At 33.4% G+C, this 18,554-nt stretch overlaps 1 protein-coding gene across 1 annotated transcript in view; it reads right to left on the reverse strand.

Moving 5' to 3' along the window:
• Nucleotides 1-546: 546 nt before the first annotated feature.
• LOC105249373 (homeobox protein Nkx-2.4-like) overlaps nt 547-18,554 on the reverse strand; it is a 46,986-nt gene continuing 28,978 nt past the window's right edge. The window contains exon 4 of the mRNA XM_025407963.1: nt 547-3,484. Within this exon, the coding sequence (XP_025263748.1) occupies nt 3,140-3,484 (345 nt within the window). The 3' untranslated portion in view covers nt 547-3,139. The remainder of the gene's footprint in view (nt 3,485-18,554) is intronic.

Genomic DNA, 18,554 nt, shown 5'->3' on the forward strand with positions numbered 1-18,554 from the left:
CGACAAACGTGTATTTACAATGTGTCATTTTACAATGAAGTATGCGAAATTGTAAACTTTACATTTGTCCTAAGATTCCTCCACTTGCTACGCGGAAACGTTCATCGAATTCCAGAAACGCTTCGTTTCTGTCGTCCTTTTCTTCCATCAATTTCTCGGTCTGTCTCATTTTCTTTCTACAGAAAGGAAACTTTCAAACTTTTCTCTCTACTTCTTTTCTCTTTTCCATTTCCAGCACTGTTGCTCACAAATAAAATCGCGTTACGGATATATAAATTTTTTTCGTCTCGATAAATCACACATCTTTCTGTAATTTTCAACAAATTCATTAAGATTATTATTTATTATTTCTTCTTTTGTTCAATTTATAATATGCATTACGCGGGAATGTAACAGAATTTCAATGGAATATAACATTTTATTAATTCCAGCAATTATTTGAGTAAGAATTTTTGACATAATCGAGATAAAAAATATATATTATATATATTCTATAAAAACGAGAATATTCTCTTTTTCAAAAAATGATATTCGATAAAATTAATAAAGACCGTTTTACATTCGTTTTTTAGTTTTGACATTTCTTCTGCTACAACCAGATTTATACTTGTAAAATAATTACACTTTCTCATTTTTAAAAAAATAAACGCAGTTTTCGTGCAGAATGAATGAAAATTTCTAAAAATCGTCGAAACATATCTCGCGGGAATTTTCATTGTGAAATCGGTATTTTTGTCGATCGGTCGCGTATCGTATAAAAATGTCACGTCGCGGACGAAATAATATATGCATCGACGTAACAGTATATTTGCATACGCGGACAATGCAACGAAATATCTCGCCGGAATCCCGCGCAACGCATTGTTCGTAAAACGACTTTCCGCGAGCGACACAATGTCGCGGCTCGCGAATGTCGACGCCGCGTCGGATGTCGCGTCGCGTTCGGCTTGAAATCGCAGTCACAATCACCGCGGGGTGTACTATTTCGTAATTCGAATCGATGGGTTTTAATCCGTCGAGTGGACACCGGGGCAACTGGTAATTCGTGCGAGGCGAACAATCCGTTTCTCTCTTGCAATGTGTGTTTTGTTACCGCCGCACGCACTTTACAATGTCGTTTATTGTCGCGGCGAGATCCTGCAAACGAATTTCAACATACGAACGCGATCTGTGGAAATTGTATTTTTTTGCGCAGATGAAACGCTCTTCCGGAAAATAGGCGCGTATTTCGACCAAGGGATCGATGCCGAAAATCAATTACTTCCCATACAGCACAGAACCCAACAAACACAGAATATTGCAGTAATATTGCGCCTATAACAACGCTGCAAAATATTGCAGCGTGTTGCTGCAATATTTTGCGTTGTGTGGGAACATTGTAGCAATGTTGCGGGAAAATTGCAATGTGTTGTAATGTTGCAACGACATTGCAATATTGCCGCAATATTGCTGCAATGTTGCTGCAATATTTTGTGTTGAGTGGGAACATTGCAGCAACGTTGCTGCAATATTTTGTGTCGGATGGGAACATTTCAGCAATATTTTGTGTTGGGTGGGAACATTGCAGCAATGTTGCTGCAATATTTTGTATTGGATGGGAACATTTCAGCAATATTGCGGGAATATTGCAATGTTGTTGTAATGTTGCAATATTATCGCAATATTGCTGCAATATTCTATATTCTATGGATTACAAAATACATAGGAATATTCTATAAGTGTACACAGAAATTTGTGTTCTTCATTCTGGCTTCAAATACTGAAACTTGACATTGTAAAGTGACAATGCATCATGTTGCATTGCATTGGAACTGAATTTGGGTTGATCCTTTAGCGATGCACATTGCTTTAAGGAATCTATAATTTCTCTAATTAAAATATACGATACTGAATATTGAAATGTTTGACGTCTTAAGCGAAAGTCTTATTCGAACAAATCTTTGCCACGTAAAAAAGGAATTGACGTCAAATCATTCAGAACAAACGGAATATTTATACATTTTGCATATCTATTTAATATCTTTTTCTCCAATAAAAATGTAAATTTCGAAAATATCCTTGATTTTATCATATTGTACGATTTTGTTTTCATCGAATCATTTCAAGATCTTTAACTAGTAATTTTAATTAAACTTTTTATGCGGTTTCCATGTTTTTTCTTCCTCCAACGTGTATATTTTTTATTACCAGAATGCAGAAAGTACATCGGCTAATAAAATATCTGCAGCACATGATGATTGTGATCATTCTCCCCGAACGCGACCATCATCTCTCCCATCTGATGCTAACTAATCGCACCGTTGCTATCATGTTTTACAACCTTTTGTCGTCTCATACGTTTGTTTATTGATTTATCGAACGATCTGGGAACTGCCATTTTCAAATAAATAAAGTGCGCTGTTTGGGAAATACGTGTCATTACATAAAATACGTGTAGTCTTTGCGTAACAAGAAAATACGTCCACCAAAGATATCCATGCCTCTTCCTCGCGAGACTTTCTTCCATCGATCTTTCCGCGGAAAGACTTAAAGTGTCTGCTTCCCTTGCGAGGGACGCAAGCGGCTGTTGATCCTTCGCAACGAACGCTCGCGATGACAGATACAAAATCACGTGGCTCGATTGGCCGTATCATACCAATGTACGATAGTCCCGATTTGAAGTGTTCTCATCGTAATACCACCGATTTTCGACCATGATACTTCACTGACCATCCGATAATTGCAAATTATCACACTCTAATAGTCCCTCCTACAATCACTGAGCGTGTCCCCATCGATTGTCGATTGCTGCGTTAGCGTAAAAGGTACACGCGCCCAAATGACGGATCATCCTGCCGGATAATTGTGCAGCGCAGCTTACGGGCAAGTCTTTCGAGCGGAAATGGCTTCAGCCGATCGCTAATCGCCCTAACACTTGGGACGATACGCGATTCCACCGGGCCCGAAGCCTCAGGTTCATCCCGAGGACGTCGTCCGTTCCCGGGCGATTCGACGATCAGTCGCAACGTCGGTCACCCTCCCGGTCCTAAGGACTGTCGTCGGGTATGGCGTACCAAGCAGCCGGATCCGCGGCGAGGGCCCAGGGGCCTGCGACGGAGGGGTTGGCGTAGGCCGCGGCCCCCGCCGCGGATGGCGCGCACTACCAGGCGCGGCCCTGCAACGGCAGGTACGCGCCGCACTGCGGCTGCTGTTGCTGCTGCATGCTCTGCTGGGCGCCAGCCCGCGTGTACGAGCAATGCTGCAGGCTCTGGCTCGAGCTCATGACGTGGCTGACGCCGGCAGCCACGACCGAGTGATGGGACGAGGCGGCCGCGTGGTGGGTCCCGTGCGGGCTCGACGCCGCGGCCATGTGCGGCGCCGGGCTCGCCAGGGCCGCACTGGGCCCGCCGCGGCTGCCCTCGTTCCCGCCGCCCCCGCCGCTCCCGCACGGCTTCCCGTCCTTCACCAGCACCGGCACCGCGACCCGTCGCGGCGAACTCGCGCTCTGAAACAGTCAGATGGTCCCACATCAGTAATGTCGCTCTTTCCTGAAAATATTGATACAGGGTATCCCAAAACTCATAATCAATCTTCCAAAGACAGATTCCTGGGATCATTTGGAGACGATTTTTCCTCAGCGAAAATGTCGATGAAGGTCATCATCATTATTTGCATGTTCCCGATTTTTGTCATCATATATCTTTGCAATTAAGTCTGAAATTAAAACTCAAGTAAAGTAAACTCTATTTAAAATTAATCGAAGAATGTGGTTTTGTTAATATTTTTAAAACTCAAGTAAAGTAAACTCTATTTAAAATTAATCGAAGAATGTGATTTTGTTAATATTTTATTTCTACAAAGCTTAGTTTACGAAAAACCTCTTATTTTCAATCACTTATAATTCGAAAATTATTAGCGCCTCGACATTTTCGTTGAGGAAAAATCGTCTTCCGATGATCCCAGGAATCTGTCTTTGAAAGATTGATTATGAGTTTCGGGACACCCTGTCTGCAGGATGTTCCAGATCACCCGTACACGATAAAAAACATTTTGTACTTCTGTTAAAATTTTCTCCTGTAAAAATGTTTCGTGCTTAAATTTTTAACATACTCTTATGTTAATGTAACATATCATTGCGATATTTTGACATTTCTGCGTTGAGTTAATATTCATCGTTTCTAAGAGTTAAAACAACACAATTAATATGTAAATGCACGAATTTTTGATGAAATATGTTATATGTTAAACTTAACAGATAAATTGTATTATTTTTCTCTCTATAACAGTTTCCACATGTTAAATTGACATATCTCTTCTGTTATTTATCATAAAAATGTAAGAATAACATTTTCTTTTAATTAAATTTAACATTATAAATATGTTAATTTAACATAAATTTTATTTCCAGATAAAGTTTAAGTGTTACACTTTTGCGTCAATTTTTAAACATATTATTTGTGTTATTTATTTACTTGCCTTTTGTTAAATTAGCATTAAAATTAGAGTGGATAAATTGAGACATGTGAAATATGTTAAATTTAACACAAAATTTTTTACTGTGTACACTTCTTTTAAAATGAAAATAAATGGTTTTTATCAAAAATCGCGAACAATTTTTAAGTAAATCGGATACGCTCTATCAAATGGTGATATTTTTAACTTTTGATTCCGACCTATGGAAATACGCTATCCGGATCGGAAGTTGAATTTTTTTAGGGGAGCATGGTACTTTTTATTACAGATTCGAATTGTACGTGAAAAATAAGAAACTTTTGTATCAAACGTTTTTTCTGAAAGTGCCTCTATCGATCTTAAAATTGAAATTTATTCATTATTTCATCGCAGTTACTTTCAAGGTCAATTTTAAAATTGACAGAGGTACTTTTAGAAAAAACATTTAATACAAAAGTTTCTTATTTTTTCATGTACAATTCGAATCTGTAATAAAAAGTACCATATTTCCCTTAAAAAATTCAATTTCCGATTCGGATGGTGTATTTCCGATCGGAATCAAAAGTTAAAAATATCACTATTTGATAAAGCGTATTTACATAAAAATTATGCGTGATTTTTGATAAAAGCCATTTATTTCATTTTAAAAGGGATGCACGGGTGGTCTGGGACACCCCGTATATCTTGCGATTTGAGATGAAGATTTATAAGTGCCATTTTCTCTGAAAATTTTTTTAAAATTAATATTCGCGTATATGTATTTGTAACTATTTAAGAAAAGTAAGAGAAAGAGATTTTTAAAATATATTTTATTCGCATGCGTCCTTTAAGGACTTGGCGAAAATCGAATGATGTTTTCTTTCTTGATATTCTTATATTTAATTCTTCTAATAGTCGTAAATTAATTTAGTACTTTCTTGATAAAAATATTTATAAACATTTATGATTAATATAAAAAATAAAATCTTTCTAATAAATATAATTTTAAATAAACATTTCTGTGGAGATTTTTCCTTTTTAAATTATTGATTTGCTAAATAAATATTTCTTGTGAATTTGCACCTATGATATCCTTATAAAAAGTAAGCGGGCGAGATTTCAAATATAATATTTTATTTAAAATTTTTTATTTAAATACGAAACTATTTCCATCATTATTTTCGACAATCTGCATTTGAAATACGTCCACCACTGGTGGACAGGCAGCAATGCGCGAGCCGCTTCATGTGTCGTCGCATTACCCCTCGAAATACAATCACGACGAGTACCACGAGATGCCAAATGCGATCATTCCCTATGAACAATTACTGATTATCGGCCCCGGTTGATTAATTAACTCTCGCGATTAAAATTACTTGTAAGCGTGGACGCGATATGAGAGTTATTTATCAACGCAGCTGTTTCGCGCAATTTATTTATTTGAAGTAGAAATCGGAGCGCACGCAATATGGAGCGGAAATTATAAATTATTATCCAATCCCGCAATATTTGCCTATAAACATAAATATTCATGGGTATTTCTTTACCGAATGCCTTTGCATTTGAATATATCGCCCGTCGTGCTTTGAATTTCTTGTCGATTTCAACGTAATCTATGTAAAATCATTTTTAGATCGAAAGCACATATTCGAATCGAGTGATTAAAATATAACAGAAAACGGTCGTAATCAACCATTTATTAATAAATATTAATATTTCGCGGAATTTATGCTTCCAAAATGCATCGAATTTTAATTCATTCGCATATATTGTAAAATTATATAAGTGACTGTCCTACAATGTTATATTATTATATTTACATTATTTACATTATTTACATTATTCATAATTTTTATATATGTTGTTACATCATATTATACATACATTATATTATCTTTTATTTCAAATACGCGAAAAGTATAAGCAAGTAAAGTTTCTCACGCAATATTTGAATTTCCTTTATTGTTCGATTTATTTGATTATGATAAATTGCTATTTTTCATATAATATAACCAGTGTCATTCTATATCAGTACTTTTATTCTTTTAAAAAGATTAAAAAACCGATATGAAATGAAAGGAATGAAATTATGATGTGTATATGAAATAAATTCAATATTAAAATATTAAGAATAATTCTTACCTAATTAAAAATTAAAAATTAATATTAAAAATAATTCTTAACTTTTGTATTATATTAAAAATAATTTTGATAATATATTTTATATCATATTAAAAATAAGAAAGAATTAAATAAATTAGAATTATTTTTAAAAGAATAAAAATAATTTTGATGATATTTTTCCGCGAGATTTGATAAAGAGATATTTATATTGATATAGAAATTTATAACCATAAATATAAAATATGAGAAAATTATATTGATACTGCTACTGTGCAACAACTTATTATTTGTTTCGGAGATTTTATGGCAGATTGAACTTTAGACGTTTCTTTATCATTAACTGACCGCAGTTTCCTTCTGCGGGTTTGATATATATGTGTGTGTGTGTCTATTCATTAATATTGATTATAATTCTACTATTGTTATATCATCCGTTAACAGTCGATTTGTCTTTTATGCTAAATGGTGCCACATCATTCGACCATGAATCAATATTTGCTGCAAATAAATATACTTAGTACTGATTATATTCTTCTATTCTAATTTAAATGGGGAATTCAAAAATTCTCATGGCATAAAATACATTCAATTTTAATTTAAAAAAGATATTCGTTCGAAATAGAATATATAATATTTAACAGATTATACTTGTAATTTTTATTTATTTATTATTATTATTTTATTTTCTAAATATAATTTCTCATAAGTATATCAAATAAAAAAATTTATATTTAATGTTTAATATATTAATTATATAATATAAGAGAAACGGATATGATAAAATTGATTCTTAATTTATTTATATATCTTTTTATATTTGTAATAAAAATGTTTTAACATTATTTTCTTGTCGAGGAGAAATGACACAAGCGCAGATTATATTTGCGATTAATTATACAAAAAATTAATTATAGATTAATTATTGCATTTTATTTATAGATGAAATTTTTGTTTATCACTGCATACTTCGGAAAAAAAGATCATTAAGAAAATGTTCTGACGTTAATAGTTTTTTTACAATATTTACCGTCTATAATGGCAAAGTTCAATAATTGAACAAGTGAGAAATAATTACGTAATACATTCTTACAAAGTATATTTTAAATAATGTAAAGGAAGGCAGGATGGAAGGAGAATAAAAAAATCTTGATTCCCGTACAATACACCTTGTGATAGCCTTGGCAGTTGACATCTTGAATCATTCTTTGAAAAAAAATCTTGTATCTTGAATATAGAAAAATGTCGTTAAAGGATATATTTGAATCTAAATATCGATATCACATAATATAAGCGAAGCTGTGACAATGGAATTTATTGCAATCAATGTGTAAATAATACACAACACATAAATATTTATATTTATTATAATATCTGCAGATATAGATATTAATAAAATAATTAATACATATAAATAAACATATAAAAATTATATATGGAATATAATATACAAAAACTAAAATGTGTGCACATGAAAAAGATATTTCTAGCCATAAATTTTATATAATTGACTGTGCTGATGTTCGATTCATTTCTGAATCCTTTTTCTTGGGAAATTCTAAGAGACGTTTAAAATTTTACAAAAAAAAAAGAAAATATTGACAATACACATGACTCATACTTATGACGCATGGAAGTAAATTCTCTTCTCAAAAAGAGATCTTACAAAATATTTATAAGTATCTTATGTATTAAAAAATTAATTTATGTTTAATCATAATCATTTTCAAGATTTTCTATGGCGAAAAAATAAGTGACTATCAATCACTTCTCATGGATTATATCGAAACGCCATCGTTTGCCGAAGGTTTCTTACGGCGCACAAGTGCACACATGCATTTAAACGCGCACTCCGATGCACACACACGTTACCGTGCAATTTCCTTGACTCGGCTGGACGGACGCTGCGTGAACAAACGCGGGATACGTGGGCCGGCAAGGACCCACTGGGCTAAGCGCTTCTGATGTGTTCCGAGCAAACATGCGCAGCGCGGTAGGCCCGGTAAAGACACTTAACCCGCACGATATCCCGTGATCAGCATTCACGACTAGACGTGGAGCGCACGAGATGGACTCTACGTTACGTATAAACAGTACCGGCTACCGTGGACAGACCCGGCGTGAAATTTGCCTGGTCTAGGAAGACATCGGCGCGCTTCTACATAAATAATGAATATTAAATATTCAAAGAATTTTCCCTCGTCTTTCTCCTCTTTTTTTTTCAGATTATCTCGTTCAAACAGAGAGCCATAAAATTTTGCGGAATTTTTCAAAAGATGTTGGTCATTCGAAAAATAATGATAAAATAGAAAGCAAAATAAATTATCTTCCATAGTACGAGAAAAATATAGTTTCACGATTTTATGGAGATTATTTAGTTTGTGATTTATATTAGTTTTTCAAAATTAAAAGAATTAAGTAAAAATAACAGCAATTTTAATCGTATTTTTATTTAAAAATTAAAAATAAATAATAACATAGGATTATATTTTGAAACAGATACTTTCCAAAGGTTCGGAAAGAAACAGGCGATTGGAATAATTTCTGAATTTCAAATTTTTGCATAAAAATAAAAAATATTAAGTAAATATATAAATAAATTTCACAAAGTATTAAAAAAATTTTATATAAAATCTAATAAAAATGAAAGATATTTATAAAAATTAAAAAATATGAAAAAGATGGCCCTCACTATTAAAGAGCTGCAAGCTTTGAATTTTATGCAAGCAATTATGATAATTTAATGGAGATGCTTTATTAAATATATTAAATAATCGTAGTTGTTGTATAAAATTCTAAGCTCTCAATTCTTTAATTATGAGAAAAAGAGAGCCACTGTTTTCACATTTTTTAAATTTTCAGCATTTATCTGATAATCAAATCCTTTAAACGTAATCTTTCTTCCATTCGTTCTTGTCTACTCTAAATAAAATATGAGAATTTTGCAATGATTCAAGTATGCGAAGAGAGGACGTGAATCTTTTCTATATGGATTCGATGAAAAATTCAGGATTACAAGCGTTAATATGGGAGAGAAATCGCGTTTTCTATCCGCACAGGATCCGTAGGCGTAGAGACAGCCCTGTTCTGTACGTCAACCCCACGAGGCTTTACCACGGCATACCAAACAGAAGCCGGAGCAAGCAGACCGAATACCTGCCAGAACGACCACTCAGCTGTATCAACATTCGGTACACGACATTCCTCTTCGATCTCTTCTGCCAGTGAGACTTTAATAATACGATCGCGTTGAAAAATAACGTCCTCCGCTCGCTCGACGACCGTGATTTCTCGCTGGTAATCAGCGTCGTCTTCGATCCTCGACCATCTCTCTTGCGTCATCCCTTCTTATCGCGGTTATGGACCGAATGCGATCTTGTAAAAAATTGTATTTAAATAATTAATTGTATAAAAATTTTCCATGATTTTCAAATATGTGTAACCCCGATCTTCTGTCGTCAGAAGTGCACTGAGAAAAAAATCTGATTGCATTAATTAGAATTTTTGTAGATTCAACCAGTATGTCTGTTGAAAAATGGACGAATCAGAATTCTTGTAGGAATTACCAGATGAATCTGATTAATTTCTTCCTGTTAAATTTACTAAATTTTCTGGTTAATAATACTAAACTCGTCAGCACCAAGTCGTCTAAAATTTTTTCTATCTAATCTTTCCATCTAATCTCAAAAGTCTGTTTAATATTCTGAATTCCAACACGATTACTGGATAAATTCAATCAAGATTATTGAATAAATTATTTTTGTCGATTACACACTGAGAAAAAATCTGGTTGCATTAATTAGAATTCTCGTAGATTCAACGAGTATGTTTGTTGGGAAATGGACGAATCAGAATTCTTGTAGGAATTACCAGATGTATCTGATTAATTTCTTCCTGTTAAATTTACTAAATTTTCTGGTTAATAATACTAAACTCGCCAGCACCAAGTCGTCTAAAATTTTTTCCATCTAATCTCAAAAGTCTGTTTAATATTCTGAATTCCAACACGATTATTGCATAAATTCAATCAAGATTATTGAATAAATTATTTTTGTCGATTACATACTGAGAAAAAATCTGGTTGCATTAATTAGAATTCTCGTAGATTCAACCAGTATGTCTGTTGGAAAATGGATAAATCAGAATTCTTGTAGGAATTACCAGATGAATCTGATTTATTTCTTCCTGTTAAATTTACTAAATTTTCTGGTTAATAATACTAAACTCGCCAGCACCAAGTTGTCTAAAATTTTGTCCATCTAATCTCAAAAGTCTGTTTAATATTCTGAATTCCAACACGATTATTGGATAAATTCAATCAAGATTATTGAATAAATTATTTTAAGTTCAGTTTGTTAGAAATTAAACTGATAAACAGTGAAGCAAGAAGAGGATGCAGCTCAAATACACACAATCAGAGAACTAGCGTCTTCTTTCTGGCACTACTGCTCGTAAGAGAAAAAAAATATACTTTGGATTTAATGTTAATACTAGTTCTTTATATACATTTCATGGCAAATATTGAATACGAGTTAAGTTAAGAGTGGCAAGCAAAGAAATTAATGTAACAAGAAATTTTATAGATCCAATCAGAAAATACTAATAAAATTATAATAAAATCTATTAAACGTTCTAGTTCTAAAAAATCGAGTCTTATCATAATAACTAGAAATTCTTGTTTGATTTAACCAAAATGCCTTCAATCATATCATATGTCTTGTTGATACAATCGAACGATTTTTCTCAGTGTGTCTATCTGGATTATCGAGAGAAGTAAAGAATGCAACTGTAAAGAAAATGATGAAAGGGCCTCGGGAATTTATTTCCGGCACTGTTTTACATTTGTTGTGCACGCGATTTAAAAAAAAAAGATTGCCACGATGAATAGAAATGAAAAAAAAAAAATCTGGAGACAAAATATACAAACCAATGGGAGTAGTAGCTTTATGCGGGCAATGAATTTTTTTGTCGCGCTAGAGTAGACACTTTTATGCAAATCCGTCCAGTGTGTCGAGTGTCCGGGAGGTATACGACCGATTTGATTCGAGTGGGCCCCCGGTATACGCGAACTTACGTTCGTTCGCGAGTGGCGAATAAGTGCAGGCATGAAGCCTGTGCACTTGAAGCTGACAAAGTGACGATTACGCTAAACGCATGACGGTCCGCGCGCGCGTCACGCGTCACGCCACTTTAGCCACTTTAGTCCACGCGCGTTAAACGATTTCCGGCGAAAATGCCTAGGCCGCTGGGAGTCGAGTAGTGTACCTTTAGGGAGGCCAGGCCAGGTCGCGTTACGGATCTTTATTACGGGGATGTCGATATCGCGCGCAATCGTGACGCGAAACAACGTTCCTGAACTTCGTCGCTGAATGATGCTTTTTTTTTTTTTTTTTTTTTTCGCAATAACTTTGAGGATCCACTCTAGCAAATTATGAAAAATAGATGACGACTTTTGGAAAATTTTTTGAAGAATATTCGAAATTGATTTTTTGGCGTTTTACTGGTGTTTTTATTAATAATTAAATAATTTGAAATATTTCAATATTTTTAAATCTTGGATGTTTAGTTTCTTTTGTTCAATATAGTCTCTATTAATTTTTTTTGAATTATTACTAAAATAGATTCTTAAAATAACAGACGCTGAAAAATAGAAAACGTGTCCAAAAATGTACAGTTCAACCATATTAATCCTGATGTGATTGGTTGGGAGATGAAAAACTCGGTCTATATCCTTATTTCGTAGAACATTTTTGGAAAGAGATGATAATTAATATTTTTCTGACCTTCATTAATATTTTTCTAACCAAAAGATGAAAAAGATTTACCAGAATTGAAATAATTTTATACAAGACACATAACAAAATATATAATATATAATATACAAAATATATAATATACAAGACACATAACAAAATATATAACAAATATACAAAAATGTTTCTTTTTAATTTTTTCCTAATGAAGTTAGATTTAGTAATAAAATATCCTGTGGAAGTGAAACTAAATCGAGTTTTTTTATTTCAGACAATTACGAGGAGCAACATGTCATACTATCGAATCTCATTTTTGAACACACTACGTGCCGAAGTGTTGAAGTATTAAATAAAAAAGCTAAATATCCAAAATTTAAAAATGCTACCTAAACACATGTAAGACATCAAAAAATTCATTTTTTAATATTCTTCAAAAAAATTTCGAAAAAATCAATTTTAGAGAGAGTAGACCTTTAAAATAACAGAAATAAAACAGAAACGCGTTACGTTTCGTGTAAAAATAGTAAATAGCAGTATTTATATAATAATAATAATAATAATAATAATAATAATAATAATAATAATAATAATAATAATAATAATAATAATAATAATAATGATAATAATAATAACGAAGATAATAATAATAATAGTTTTAATATGTTTTAATGTGTGATAGATTATTGTTCGATAATCGTGCGAACGAATTTTGTCTAGACCTCTAGTTAGAACGAGATCAGGCTTCGTGTAATGTAATTACGCGCGTGCGACGACGAAGTTAGATTTAAAAACAGGCAGCGCATTTAAGACCCATTGAATTCCATTCGTCGCGGAAACGAGAGGTCCCGGCGGAAATCTCTTGATATCCTCCTTTGTTCGACGAGAATTCGCCGGGAAAGAAAAAAAGAAAGACGCCGTTATAAAATATCGGCAGGCGGCTTTTTAGTTAATTACATCGACCTTTCCTCGCTCTCTCTCTCTCTCTCTCTCTCTCTTCTCTTGCCCGCGATAAATTCGTCCGAGCCGATAAATTCTCAAATCTAATATTTTATCAAAAAAAAAAAAAAAAAAGAAAAGAAATGGGTACACGCGAGAAACGCATGCTAAACTTTCTCCCCGGTGAAAGCGCGAGTTATTGGAAAAATAGCGCGGTCTTACTACAAGAGTTTCGTTCGAGAGAATGGAAATTTTTATTTTTATAAACGACAGACGGCGAATGATTGCGATAAAATGGGAAGCCAAGTAGCGTACTCTACGTCAAGCGTTGTGCACAACACGATTAATCATAATTACCATAATCGCGCATGGTCGATTATTTATTCTTTCGAAGCCAGGATCAGACAGCTCTTCTATTTCGCGATTCCCCCTCGTTCCTCATTTCTATCGATATGAGCGAGATGAAAACGCTATTGCGTACCGAATCCTTTGTTCTTTGCTTCGATATAAAGATGTAAGTTACGTGAAATAACCGATTTATGATCAAGATTAAGAACAGGGGAATCGTACTCTCGATTTGCGCCCAGGTGTTGTGCGTGACTGTACTCACGGCAAGATGGCGACTGGCCCTCGAGAGCCTGTTTCGGCTCCCCTGCACAGGATTTCTCTCTCTCTTTCTCCTTTTCTCCTTGTTTTCATCTCGCTCGTTCTTTTCTCTTTCGTCTTTCTCTCTCCTTTCCCCTATCGCGTCTATATTCCCTTCTCTTTCTCCCTCTTTCTCGCACCGATACTTGAAATTTTTTTACCTCCGCGAGAGAAGGGTGGAAATGGAATAAAATGAGAAGGGGGAAGAAAATCTGTATGTGTCGGAGAAGCCGTCGCGGCGCCGTCGTCTGTCTTGTTCCATCGACATCATTTTCACGAGCCGTGTGTTTTTTGCGAACTCCGCATGAACAGATTCATGTTTACTAGGCATTCTCGACGTATATATTGGTTAAAAAAATTCATACCCTTCGATTTAATAGTGTATAATCCACTATTTATTTTCCTTAATCACAGCCTTTCATCTCTTACATGTATTAAAAGTCTGTGCTTTGCATTTTTACGATAAGATTATTGCGTAAATTGAAGACTAACGGATTCCTGATGATAAATCGTTTTCCCGACAGCGGTGTTACTTCTTGATTAATTATAGATTCACCGCGCATCGCATTTCAATATCGAGAAGGATATTTCAATTATGTTGTCTGCCACACATCGATAAAGATTTATAAATTAATACTAAATTCAAGTTCAATGTTCAAACTTATTTTCCGCATCAGGAATTTATTTGAAAAATACAAACATTTTTAAATATTTTATCGAGTTAATTTGTCAAAAATATATCAAGAAAAAGATGAATCTTATTCATATCGCACATTAATAGATGATCAAATAGTTATCTCTCTTTTCAGGATAAATGAAAATATTGGAAAATATAAATAGATTCCATCGCTCTATGAAATATGTAATAAATAAATAAATAAATTACAAATAAAAATCTAGAAAAATAATAAAGGTAGACAATTTTGCGAATAAGCTGCCTCCCATAAAGTAACTGACGTAATCGAGCAAAGTAGCTAATCGCATAATATCGAAGATAACAACGCGAGTGGAAGAAATCGCGATCCGACAGAAGAGAGGGTGATGAAAACGTGTCTACGGAAGCACGACAAACTAACGAGTAAATTATAGGGCGGTCGCGGCTGCCGGGCGGAAGAATCGCTCGCCCTCGCAGATCGGTCCGTCAGATAACTTTCATTAATGCTATACGGGCTGTTTACGAGGCACCGCGATATTGAGTCCATTGTATTGTAGGACAGTCGATCTTTCGGTATCTTCGCCATCGGGAAAACTTTGAGAAAAACTTCATACGTCAAGCATTTTTACACATGAGAAAATGATTTTTCGTTAGTGCAGTATATTTTTATTCTATTTTTTTCTCTTATAATATTTCATTTTTGTGACATTTCTGGCTACCTTTTTACACGTCTTGTATATATTTATACTTTTTATATTAATGAAGAAAAATTTCCTGCCTCAAATAAATAAATATAATAAAAATAAATATATAAATAAATATAAATATTTTGTGCTTTATTATTAATGCATTGTTGGAAATACTTTCTTTTATTAATTGAAATTTTTCGCGAAGAAAATTATCTTTTTTGTCACTTATTATAAAACTCGATCATATATATTTACATCGAAGTAGATAGTAATAGCGACGATGGTTTTGCTGCGACAGTAAAATCCCTCCTCTCCACACATCTCCGAATAATCGATAAATGCGTGAAGCCTATTGGTTCCCGGATCTAATACGCGAAACGAACGAAAAAATACGTATCATTTAGAAGCATTTCTCACGTATAAACTATATATTCTCATCGAATTTCAATGAGCGCGTCCCTCGATGCGCAAAAGAGCGCGCGACAAAAATCCGCTTATATCGCCCTTGCGTCGCGCCCGCGTCTGCACCAAAGCGACACTCATATTTCGCGAAAATATCATCCGACCTAAAGCGATGACAATAACGAAGTGGCAAGTTTCGCTTTCGCGCGAATCATACATTCGCAAAATTTTAAGTGCGCTCGTTCTTGTCTGTTGCAAATTACATTCGTTTGATTTTTCGTAGTTTATAAAAATGAAGAAATAAAAAAGAAATGAACATGATTGAAATATATTTGGAATTTTTAAGACTTCTTGTTATATTCGCTTTTGAAAAAAAAAAAATAGAGAAAGAATTATTTAAAGGGAAGAGGCATTTTTGCGAATTTTCAGATGTAACGGAAATAGAAAAATGCAAAAAGAATTGAATTCTATTGGTTTTTCATCTGATTATTTAATCGTTACGTACACCGAAGGAAACATTCTTTTAAATCAAATAAATTTGTTTTCTTGAAAATTTTGTTTTAAATGGAAAGAATTACTTATTTCTTACTTAAGCAAAGGCACTTAATTTTAATTACATATGCATGTTATATCGAGTACATTATTTTCTTTTTATACACTTTTATATTTAAATACAATTTTTATAAAATACATGCTATAATTTATTAAATTAGATATATTGTTTTTTAAAACTAAAAAACTCCAAATTTTTCTAAGTAAAAAATGCATTTTAATAAGTACTTTGTAAAATTAAAAATTATATTTCAGTTGGTTAAAAATTATATTTTTTTAAACATGTAAATTTTTAACATCTGTAAATAAATACTTATCTTTATCAAACAGACATTTTGAATACAAGTAAATACGATTAGTACTCACCGAATAAATAGCTGTCTTGAATTAAATAAAATTTTTTTATTTCAAGATATTTTTCCCTCAGTGTATTTATTTTGTGCGAATTCAAGACGTGTGAATTTGAAAAATTTAGCGAGAATCGTACGTTTTACCGTCGCCAAATCGAGCGATTCGTTTTTTGATGCTCGCGGTTTTCGTGACAACGCATATAATGCGCGACATTATAATATATTCAAAAAAGAATCCGCGAGTGTATCGCGATGTGTGATCACGGTTTCTTTTGAATAATACCCTTCGAGAGAGAGAGAGGAACAGAACAATTCGTGATTCGATTATGCGTCGAAAGATCCGGGAGACACGGCACGTTTCAAAGTTGCAGCTCCGATATCTCGACGATCGCGACGATCTCTGTTGGAAATGCTCCCGATATATTTTAAGTAAATTTTATTCAAGTACACAACGGAAAATATTCACCAAGAGTATAATATCGATTATTTTAAAACAATAATGTCGAGTAATTTCTTTTATCGTGTACATGCATCCCGTTTATTTTGATAAATGAAAATTCCGGATATGATACAACTTTCGAAAGATGACATAACACGTAAATAATTAATAGTTTATTAATAATTTAAATTATTAATTTAATAGTTTATTTATTGGTTGCATTATTAATTATTTAAATTATTAATTTAATAGTTTATTCATTAGTTAAACGATTTAATATATTTATTATATTATATTATTATATTAAATTAGTATTTTAATATATTTATTGCACGAATATTTTTCATCTACATTTATTTTCAAAAGAAACAAGCTGTTAATATTGTAATATTTCGTAACGCTTAAGTATCAATTATACAGTGTATTTTCAAGATTACTGTCGTGTATTATTTATAGCGCAATTTTTTACATTTTGCTTAAAGTTTCGGATAAATTTTTAATCTCTGACGGAATTTTTGTATATGTTTAAATTTTTTCTACATTTTTATATATATATATTTATTTATCAAAGTACTGCGTTTGCAAAACAGGTGCTCTGTGGAATTTTTGCTAAAGAAATAATAGTTGATAAATTCCAAAATTGTCGAAAGACACACACTTAAATTCTTGTGAAAATATTCATTTAAAGGCACATTTTGCGCACGTGTATAATGTTTCCTGTTATAGACACGCACTTCCTTTGAAATAACGTATACCAGAATATTTCAGGCAAACGACAAACGAAGATAAAAGTGATTTCGAAATATTCTGATGTGCATTATTCCCATAAAAGGGAAGTGGGTCTATAACGCGCATTACGCGTGTACGCAGAATGCCTTCAAAGCGGAGATTCAGATCGCTATCTCGCGTGTATTTTTAACTTGGATTATAGTAAATATTGAATTTCACCGGTGGGTGGAATACAAACTCGCTATTTTACTCGGGCTCTGTAATCCGCGTTAAATTTTTGAGCCACGTGAAACGCGACGTGGACGCGTGATTACGTGCTCAACGGGAGCAATTTTATCGTTCTCGTCGACGACGACGCGCGATCTCCCTCGGAAATCCCAAATGACATAACAAAATAAATGCAAAATCGCTTCGAGTGGCCACTCTCGAAGCGAAATATGATGCGGACGCGAGGATTTATGCGGCTTCCGCGATATTTCTCATTTAAAGCCATTTCGGATCGATCGACGCGACATTTTCGTCGAATATGTCATTGTTTTCAAATCGCCGGGATGGTAGCACAAAGACAGGACAGCAAGACCTCGATGCACCGAATGCACCGAAGGAATAGTGTATTTGACAGCTGATTGTACTACGATCGTCAAAATTTTGGCATATGATTTTTTTCTCTGGTCGAATAACATCCCAGAATCTACGACTCTTCAGCAGATGTAAATTTTATTATTTTCTGTATTATACATCCATATGTTATATATTATAACAGCGCGTTATTTTTTGACAGCTAAAACTTTTCTTGACAGCTCCTTCAATTTAAAGATAAATTTTTACTCCATAATAATTTTGTTAAATACATGTTAAATACAGACTCAAACG

The sequence above is a fragment of the Camponotus floridanus genome, unplaced genomic scaffold (assembly GCF_003227725.1).
Source record: "Camponotus floridanus strain SB8 unplaced genomic scaffold, Cflo_v7.5 scaffold199, whole genome shotgun sequence".
Taxonomy (NCBI): Eukaryota; Metazoa; Arthropoda; class Insecta; order Hymenoptera; family Formicidae; genus Camponotus; species Camponotus floridanus.